Here is a 9,904-nt window from a genome sequence, read left to right on the forward strand (position 1 = left end):
TAGTTTTTATTTATTCGTATTACTATTTCTATTATTATTTTATTAGCTTCCGCACTGTGCACATGGTTACGTCACTTCCATGTGACGGCCATGCCCTGATCTCGATCGAGGTGTGTCAAATAAGGTTATTTGGCCACTTGTTTTTTGCTCTGAAAATTTAGTGTTTCATCGACACACGAGGTTCGTCGATTTTATTGGTTATAGTTGGATAACTAAACTCTCTCTCTGATTAGGGAAATTTTGCGATGATCTTTGATGGACATCAAAATGATTGATTTATATAATGAGAAACCAATGCTACTTGTTTAATGATCAAACTGCCTATTCTTTAGAATACAATTAAGAGATAGTTTTCAATGTAATCAAAACACAAGGTAATACATCACGTGTCATAGTTTAAATAGAGAGTTATTATAAAACACATCTTAAAGTGGGACATATCAACTTTGTAATCTATTTATATCATACGAGTGGTATACTACTTTGTGTTTCGAGCACATATAAAAATTTCTCCACCATTCAAAGATAGTTTTTACAAAGGAAATAAATTATATTGTCATTTATTTCTCCACCATTCATATGAGTGGTATACCACTTTGGGTTCATATTTTAGGAATGTAATCTTAGAGAGACAAAATTTTTAAACCAAATGACCTAGTTGTTTATAATTAGATTATGAGTAGTGCTACGGAGATTAAAGGATGTGTCACTAAACCCTAGTATTACTTTTAAATTATTACTTAAATATTGATTAACGTACTTATTTTTTTATTAGAAACACATCATTTAATTTATGAATGTGATTTAAAAATTTGGTGTCCCATCGGCACGTGACCTCTAAAGCCTTTCTGTAGACAAAAGATACAGAAACACTTGAAGCTGCTATTTCGCGAAACCGCACTCTCCCTCTCGCATTAACACACACAGCAATGGCGACAAGCTCACGGGAAGAGGCCAAGCTCGAACGATTCCTCCACTGGTTACAGGTTCCTACAATTTCCTATGTGAAATCATTCAATAATCAATAGTGCAACTGGGTTTTGTTTTTTATCATTTGGGTTTTCAAATTCAGGTTAATGGAGCGGAGCTACGCGGGTGCAAGATCAACTACTCCGATTCCAACAAAGGGTTTGGCATTTTTTCGGCTAATGATGTTTCTGATGGTAACCCACTTCTTCCTTTTAGGGATAAGTAAACTGGGTTTTTGTTTATCTATGTTTTGAGTGTCAGAAGCTGCATTCTTTGAAAACCATAAGGGCAAAATTAACCGAACAACTCGATTTTATGGGTTTCTTGGGTTGGACAAACCTTATCAACTCGAACTTATGCTCAAATTTTAGGCAATTTGATAAGTTGAGTAAACATGGACTTGATTTCTTAACCCGAACAAAAGGCAGGTAACTCAAGCAACTGGATATAAATATATGGGTTATTTACATACTATATTTTGTGTCAAACAGTAATTGTTCCTGATTTATCTTGTTCTTTGTCTAGTTTAATTATAGATATAACGAAAGGATTGAAGATGATTTAAATGTATTGATTACCATAACTACTTTGGTAAACAGCCATTCACATTTAGTACCGAGGTAAACAGCCACTCACATTTGTTCATTTTAGTTATACAAGATTTTTTCGTAATTTTTTTTTTGCAATCTGCTCAGCAGCTTAAGTACTATAATTTGGAAACCTGAGAAAGTCTCATGGGCATATACATACCCCCCAGGGCCTACTTCATTTCTTTAACTTCCTTATTCAGCCAAACCGTTCATGTCCACCCCTAAATAAGAATCCTTGGGCACAAATAGATTTGTCATGTGTCCTAATAAAACCACCTTGTAAGGGGTTCGTCCTTAAAATTCATACACCAGTTTGGGAAATTCTGTTTTTCTTTTTTAATGTGGGAAATTCTAAGTTGTAACAATCTTATATTTGGAGCATAATTTTGATTTATTTTGGGAAATAAATATCAGGGGTTCTATTAGTTGTTCCTCTGGATCTAGCAATAACTCCGATGAGAGTTTTGCAAGACCCTCTTCTTGGACCAGAATGTAGAGCAATGTTTGAAGAAGGAGATGTAGATGATAGGTTCTTGATGATCTTATATCTCACAGTGGAGCGCCTCCGCAAGAATTCTTCTTGGAAACCGTATGTATAGATTTCATTTTGTTGAATTATCAAAACCAAAATTTCTCACTTCTTTGGAAGTTAAGCTTCTCTTGGGTGGAAGATAACATCAGGTACCTTGATATGCTTCCGACCACTTTTGGCAATCCACTTTGGTTTACTGATGATGAGCTTTTGGAGCTAAAAGGGACAACATTGTATCGAGCAACGGAACTGCAGGTAAAAGATTTTTGGGCATCTGGCCATCATATTTAAATAGTCAAATGTAGGTTGTATATACACATGCCATCTGACGTGGGAAACTCCATCCAATGATGGCTTGTTATGGTTCTTCTAAGATGGTGAAAGGTATAGATAATATGTACAATATGTTTTAGAAAAATTTGCTTATGACATGCCAGTAAATGCTTTTAATTTTTAACTAGTATTCAGGTGCGCAGCAGACTTTTAAGTTGGAGTTTAATTTTTGTGATATTGGTGCTATCATTTGTTGGGATTTTAGGTTAAATTTGTATTGATGTTCATGCTGGAAATTATATGTATATGGTTTCACAACTTTTTCACTCTAAGCTCATTTGGCTTCCCAGCAAGCATGCCAAAGTTTTGCTTGATTTATATGGTTTTACAAAGTATGTAGATGTCCATTATGATATATAGTTCTGTCAAATAGGGTTTAAGTAGTAATATATCTGACCAAGGATGGGTTTATCTTACAGAAGAAAAGCTTGGTGTCTTTATATGATAATAAACTGAAGGCTCTGGTGAAGAAACTGTTAACTCTGGACAGGGATTTGGAAAGGTGAAGTAAATATATTTTAGAAATCACAGATGTAGCGTATGATACGAATGATTGGTTTAGAAATAATTAGTTCCATTCTTTTCTTGTGGTACTTGTCATGCCCAGTCTTGTGACTATTTCCTAACTAGTGTTGGATCAACAAATATATAGCAGCTGTTGAAATCTTGTGAAAGTTTGGTCAACTGGAAAACATTATTTGGTTATATAAGACTATTAGAATGTAGACCGCAATTTATCATGGAATCTATCCAGTTGGTGGACATATGAAGTTTCATAGGTTTTTCATCATTTAGTATTCCGGTATCTGCATGCTTATGCTACTGTCAATGAATTGATCATCTCTTTAATGGTCAGACTCTTGAAATATGGTATCTCATGGCAGACTGTCCAATTTTTTCATGCTATTAAGCATTCCATTGTCATTATGTTACAAGTGAATGAGGCGTATACTCTTGTAAGATGCTATGTAAAATTGCATGTAGAACAACATTCAGAAGGATAGACATTCGAATAAGTTATATGCATCCTAAGAATTTACTATGATTAATTACTGATCCTATACAATACCTGTTCTTTCTTTTTCAGAGATGTGTGCTTTGAAGATTTCCTCTGGTAGGTACCATCTTTGCAAATAATCTAATGATTTTTAAAATTGAATCCTCTCCTTAATAATGTCTTCATGGTGCTTTAGACTTTGTTCCTTATGTTTTACAATTGCTGTCATGCTAGGGCAAATTCTCTTTTTTGGACCCGTGCTTTAAACATTCCCCTTCCATATTCTTATGTATTTCCCCAAATTCAAGAAGGCAGTGCTTCAGTTGGCAAAAATATTGAGGTTTCTACTAATATTTGCAAAGAAGAGTTGGTTAATGGCAAAGATGAAAAAGGTTAGGTCAATTTTTTTCCGTCACTAATTTCTCATGCCAAATCTTCAGATATACTTTATTAGTGTGTACTAGGTGCTTGATTTGGTATTTGTTGATACAAAATATTTCTGTTTATTCTAACATTAGTGATTTCTCTATTTAGGATGTCATGTTGAAGGGGTTGATATTCCAGTTAGTAAAGCGACATCCACGCCTAAACAAAAAGAGACTGTCTGGGTTGAGGGTCTTGTTCCTGGCATTGACTTTTGCAACCATGGTATGCCAGTTGCTTATCAAGCGTTTGGTGAGTCTTTATTCTGTAAACCTTGCTGAAATATGTGGCTCTTCAGATATAAAGGCAGCAGCAACATGGGAAGTTGACGAAACTGGATCGATAACTGGAGTTCCTAATTCTATGTATCTTCTCTCGGGTAGCATTCTCTTAATATCAGTTTCTCCTTTTTCCTTTTTCATTTTCTAGCTGAAAAGTAACTGCGTATTTAATTACACACTCATAATATCTTGTATTGGTTTCATAACACAAGTTTATCTCATCGTGGCTGTTGCTATTGAATTTTTGCAGTACTTGTTGTCACATCTTTTATCTTTTTATATTTAGCAGAGTTTTAATCTCATCACATAAAAGTATGTAAATGTGACAGTTTCTATGACTTGTTACTATACTTGTCTTCTTGGGTTTCAGGGATAATTATACTTGTTTTCATTTCTGTTCTTTGGTCTAATTAGCTAGGCTGTTTTACTTACCATGATATTCTCTCTCTTCAATTGGAAAGCTGGACAACCCTTGCAGGTTGACGCAGAAATTTCCATAAGTTATGGTAGCAAAGGGAACGAGGTACAGTCTGGTGTCTCTTATTTTTTTCCTTTGTTTCTGATACCGAAGTTACTTTTAACATTGTAGTTCTCGTACTCTGCATACCTCCTAACAGGTGCCACCAGACTCGGCCTTCATCCTAGTAACTTACATAATCTCGTCAAAATGGTTGCCTGTATTGCAACATTTTCATGCATTGAGCATACATTCTTATTTAGGCCAATGAGTCCTACTGATTTCACTTAGTTCTGGCGTGCCATCGTTGTTTATTTGTTCAGAAATCTTATTTTTCCAGTTTAAATTGACGAAACTACTTTTTCTTTGCTATCCCATATCTTGTTTTCCTGATCCATTTTATCATTTAAAAAGCTCGATCAACTTTCTGAGTCCGAGCCCTTGTCTGTGTTTGATGCAGGAACTACTTTATCTGTATGGTTTTGTCCTTGATGGTAATCCAGATGACTATCTCATGGTAGTGCCTCTATGTTGGAATATCTTGTGAATATCTTGTGACTTGTCTTGAATGCTCATTGGTTTCTTAAATTACTCAATTCACAATAGTAATAATGTCTTAAATATCCAGAGAAACGTAAATTCGACTCTATTTGATTTATTCAGGTTCATTATCCAGTAGAAGCCATTCAAAATGTTCCCTTTGCTGACTCGAAAGCACAGCTTCTCGAAGCACAGGTCAGCTATTGTCTGTTTCTGAATTTCATTAAGAAAGAAAATAAGTAACGTGATTGTAAATTTAATGGCATACACGGAAATATTTCTTATTTTTGTTTGTTTGTTTCCAATGCAAATTTTGCTTCATTATTCATAAACCTGGTTGTTCACAGAAAGCTGAAATGAGGTGTCTGTTACCTAGAAGTTTACTGGATCATGGCTTTTTCCCAGTAGGCAACTCAAATACTGAAGGAAGTGAGAAGTGCAAAATCGACCATGTATGCAGCTATAGTTGGAGTGGTCAGCGAAAGATGCCATCGTACTCACACAGGTTGGTTTTTCCTGAAAGCTTTTTGACAGCCTTGAGGACTATAGCCATGACGGAGGATGAGCTATTTCAGGTTTCATCGCTGCTGGAAGAGGTAACAGTTCTGCAGCTATGTATTTCCTTCCATCAAATACCTTTGCCATTTTGAGTTTTTAACTTTTTAGTCATGGTGTATACTACCTGTCAAGTGTCTAATTATTTACTTAATATTGTTTTAATCGGCCTGAAGTTGCAATGCACATCTGTTTCGAATCATTTACTTCCCTGATTAATATCCTAATTAAATTTATTTTATCTTGAAGCTTGTACAATCAAGAGAGGGGAGGCAACCATCTGATTCAGAAGTTCAAGCAGCAGTATGGGAAGCTTGTGGTGATTCCGGAGCTTTGCAAATACTCGTTGATCTTCTTAACATGAGGTAACTAGTAGGAACCATGTGTTATTTAGCAATGTATTAAGATCAACTTCTCAATCCGCATGCCTATATACATGCTACTTTTAGAAGAGTTGTATTATTAGTTGCCTACCGGATTTCCAACACGCAAGGATGACGGATCTTCAAGAGTCTTCTGGTACAGAGGACAGCGACACCATTTTGCTTGAAAAGACACGTATTACTGAAAGTGCAAACCAGCAGAACGAGAACAATTTAAGGTACCATTTTCGCCAAAATGACTCCTCTCTCATGCAATTTAAGGTACCATCTTCGCCAAATTTTATTTCGGTGTTCATGAAAACTTAAGCTGCACCATGTTTATCGATTGAGGATGGTCAAAAATTGAGTGATTTTGGATGCAGACCCTATTTATCAACTTTTTTTTTATTGAAATCTTGTTGGTTTTCGATTTTTTATTGAAGTCCCTGAAATAAATGCGTATTTCTATGTAGGTTATTATAATTTTTAAATTAAAATTCGATATTTGTAGTCACTTATATTAATGAGATTTTAAATAAATTCCATAATTTGTTGAAAATATTAAAAGAAATTATACTTAAATAAAACCATGATTTGTCATTACTTATATTAATGACATTTTACATACAAAAAATTAGTAATTTTTATATGATGCATTTTACATACAAAAAGTTGGTACATTTTATACAAAAAATGGTGATACGTTTTATATAATGGGTACATTTCATATAAAAAAAAAACAATGGGTACATTTTACACAAAAGAGATGGTACTTACAAAAAAACAAAAAAAACCGGTACATTTTTACATATAAGTTAACAAAGTGGTGCCTTTTTAAAGACAAATGGGTGCATTATTAATAAATTATGGGTACAAATAAAAGGTCAAAAAAATATGAGTACAAATAAAAGTTTGAAAAATATGGACACAAAAAGAAATTAATATATGGGTACAAACTAAAGCTGAATAGAAAATTGGCACAATTTAAAAAAAAAAAAAGTTGCAAACTAAAATGGGTACAAACTAAAAATAAAAATATATGATACAAAATTTAGCCATAAATATAAATATATCAAATGTAACGTTTCTAACACTAAATGAATAATTTTGAAATAAAATTTAATTATCTTGATATGTAAAATATTTTATTATTGAAATAATTAATGATGTTTATTAAAACCAAGGGACCTTGATTAAAATTTGAAAAGGAGTAAGGTTTCAATCAGTGGAGTTGAAAAAAGAGGGATGGGAACCTAATTTCTCCGAAAAGAATTATTGTGATGTCATTCAAATTCTAGGACATGATAGAGCAAAAATCCTACAAATAGCATTGAACTGATTTCCTGTTCTAACACGAGAAGGAGCCTTTGAAATTCGAAGTTTTTCATGCGTTGTTTAGAAGTTGTTTACAAGTAGGAGCTCTTACAAACTACGAAATCTTGTTACCGTGTTATGGAGCCTATCTGGCAAGCTTCCGCATTTCTGCAACATATTCATCTTCTCGTGCGTTTTGCCTATTGAAGCACTCAATATGTTTGTGTTAATCTTGGATTTCCTTTTTCTGTTGGTGGCTGCAGCGGAGAGACGGACGGCGTTGCACGACTCAAGTCGATGACTCGAAACGTGTGGTCTAGTGTAATTTATAGACGTGGGCAGAAGCAACTCACTCGACTGTTCCTCAAGGAAGCGGAACACGCCCTGCAATTAGCCCTCAGCGAAGGGAACTGACTGTGTGTTAAATCATGCAAGCCTTAGTTTCTGCTTTGGGATGTTCGTAATAAAAGCTCCTTCTGTACACAGCTAGAAGCCGAGAAGTGCTTTCTGAACCGGCTAGTGCTTGTAATTATTCTTTTTGGTTCATGCTAGTCATTATTTGTTACCCGCATCCAAGTAGTGGCCAAAGTTTTGCTTCCCAACTTCTTGTGGGTACTAATCTATGTAAAACTTCGAGACATGTTATTCCACAGTGAAATGAAAATACCAAATTATGGCAGTTTTGGTGCCTGACAATCGTCCATGCACGCGGGTGGCTGTTTTGATGCACGTACTGCCCACAATGTGGCGCCAGCTGACAGCCACCAACCATGCGCATGGGCGGCTGTTGGTTGTTGATACACTTGGTACCCACAATGCAGCAACACAGCCACCATGGACCGTTGCCACTGTAGCTCTAGATTTTCACGCCAACTTTGTAGTTCATAGCCCCCACAAAAGGCCTCCAAATTTGTTCAAACGAAGCAGCCTTTCTTTTCTTGTGTGCTGTCTTCAGGCTTCTAGGCCAGCTACATTCTTAAGTGTCCACCCTACTGCATACGCAGCGACTGCAGCAATGGTGCCATTGAAGAGAGTAATCGCCATAGAGAATGCATAGTTCTGGCCTGCAATCTTGGCCTTGGCAATCCCCAGAAGCGTGAGGGCAATTGCAGACAGGACACAAGCACCAACAAACTTAACTGAATCGTTGTTTGTAAACGGAATGAGGACGATGAATGATAGGAGAGGAGCACTGCCAAACACAAGGAAGGCTGGAAATGTGGCAAGGCCATTCTTCCACGGCTTTTCTGCTTTATCGGGCGGCAGCATTCCTTGAGCCACCATCTTCTCCCGCACCAAGATGTTATTGTATTTTGCAAAAATGCTCACAACCTAGTACAAAGTAATGAACAACTTCATATATTTAGTCCTTAGCACAAATTAAGTATTTGCTTTAGATTATGCAGGAAGGGCAAGCATACCCATCGATATTCCATCTGCCACAAGGTTTGCAAATCCAAGCACCAACACATCCACTACAAAACACAGTAGTTGGAGATGAATAAAGATGCTAATTAATGTAGTCACCCTGGTGGGTGTGTGCGCGTGTGTGTATGTTCCAGTTCCACACTAGAAAGATGTTATTTCACCTGGCTTCTGATTTCGTAATCCTTTTTTGAGTTGTAAAAAACTAAATAAAATTTGAGAAAACTTCAGGAGTACTAATGGATTCGTCAATACCTCTTAAGTATAATTATTGGCTACAACCAGTTGTATCAACCATGTCATTTTTGTCGCGTCGCGTGATTATCTATGACAAATAAACAAGTGCTTATGTATAATTGCTCTTATAAACCATTCAACTTAGAGAATCAAATGACAATTCATCAAATCAACAATGTCGATTATACAAGCAAATTCTAAAGGTCATAGGAAAAAAAAACCAAGCATGCATATGAAAGAAGAAAGAAGGATAATGAGACAGTTAATTACCGGAGGAGATACGACTAGCAGAGATGGAAGAAATGAGAGTGGAGGAGGTGATGATGGCATCAAGACCTGCATACAAAATGATGTTGGCATAGTCTCCTTTCCATGGCTCTTTTGGCCTCTCACTTCTAACTCTTCTTCTTACCACCATCACTTCCAATACTTCCATTCATAACATCGTCGTCTGATTCGATTAGCCTGCTATAATCTGTATCTGCTATTGTTACCGTTTTACTGTCTACAATCCAAGCTTTTTCCACAGTTTCATACATTAGCTCGGATGTTAAATAACTCACAATCAAGGGTTAACAAAGATAAAGGGCGTGAAAAAAAAAAAAAACCAAGAGAGGGTGTGTGTCAGGTGTCACTGTGCATGCATGCAAGTCGTTTGACATGTTGCCACGTGTGTTGTTTTGTTGGTGGTGGTAAGTGGATTTGGATCCTCGTCAGATCTTCTCCTTGGGATCTTGGATCAACGTGGACTGTTGATCAAAAAATCGTGCGGCCATAATCAAATCTTTTTTATATTTTTAAAAGTGAAGTAACCTTACTTTGCGTGAAAAATATAATAAAGAAAAAAATTGTGGCTGTACGATTTTTGATCAACAGTCCATGTGCGTTG

The 9,904-nt window shown here is 35.9% G+C and overlaps 1 protein-coding gene and 1 pseudogene across 5 annotated transcripts; one reads left to right on the forward strand and one right to left on the reverse strand.

Moving 5' to 3' along the window:
* The first annotated feature begins 860 nt into the window (after positions 1 to 860).
* On the forward strand, positions 861 to 8,032 carry LOC137735050 (ribosomal lysine N-methyltransferase set10). Of its 5 annotated transcripts, none has more exons than XR_015963922.1 (16): positions 861 to 986; positions 1,073 to 1,163; positions 1,974 to 2,148; positions 2,241 to 2,346; positions 2,844 to 2,926; positions 3,512 to 3,538; positions 3,656 to 3,813; positions 3,956 to 4,069; positions 4,143 to 4,223; positions 4,587 to 4,648; positions 5,043 to 5,099; positions 5,246 to 5,317; positions 5,470 to 5,718; positions 5,927 to 6,042; positions 6,127 to 6,278; positions 7,617 to 8,032. XR_015963922.1 is itself a non-coding variant. In XM_088696311.1 (16 exons), exons 1-16 carry the CDS (start codon positions 930 to 932, stop codon positions 7,765 to 7,767), a joined length of 1,734 nt encoding a protein of 577 aa, XP_088552437.1. In that variant the 5' UTR covers positions 861 to 929; the 3' UTR covers positions 7,768 to 8,032. The 5 variants fall into 5 exon arrangements, 3 of the variants coding, with proteins under 3 accessions (XP_088552437.1, XP_068330512.2, XP_088552438.1); XR_011068607.2 differs by having other exon boundaries at positions 6,203 to 6,278; XM_088696311.1 differs by having other exon boundaries at positions 6,144 to 6,278.
* A 272-nt stretch (positions 8,033 to 8,304) lies between these two features.
* LOC148695777 (uncharacterized) lies at positions 8,305 to 9,433 on the reverse strand (annotated as a pseudogene).
* Positions 9,434 to 9,904: the final 471 nt, after the last annotated feature.

Source organism: Pyrus communis, chromosome 7 (genome assembly GCF_041283825.1).
Source record: "Pyrus communis isolate YQ-2024b chromosome 7, ASM4128382v1, whole genome shotgun sequence".
NCBI classification, from domain to species: Eukaryota; Viridiplantae; Streptophyta; class Magnoliopsida; order Rosales; family Rosaceae; genus Pyrus; species Pyrus communis.

Excerpts from the sequence above, each read along its gene's own strand:
- LOC137735050 (XM_088696311.1), top strand. The coding sequence starts at position 930 with ATGGCGACAAGCTCACGGGAAGAGGCCAAGCTCGAACGATTCCTCCAC. Across the intron at positions 2,927-3,511 it reads CTGGACAGGGATTTGGAAAG|AGATGTGTGCTTTGAAGATT; the intron begins GTGAAGTAAATA and ends TTTCTTTTTCAG. Across the intron at positions 4,070-4,142 it reads CATTGACTTTTGCAACCATG|ATATAAAGGCAGCAGCAACA; the intron begins GTATGCCAGTTG and ends GTGGCTCTTCAG.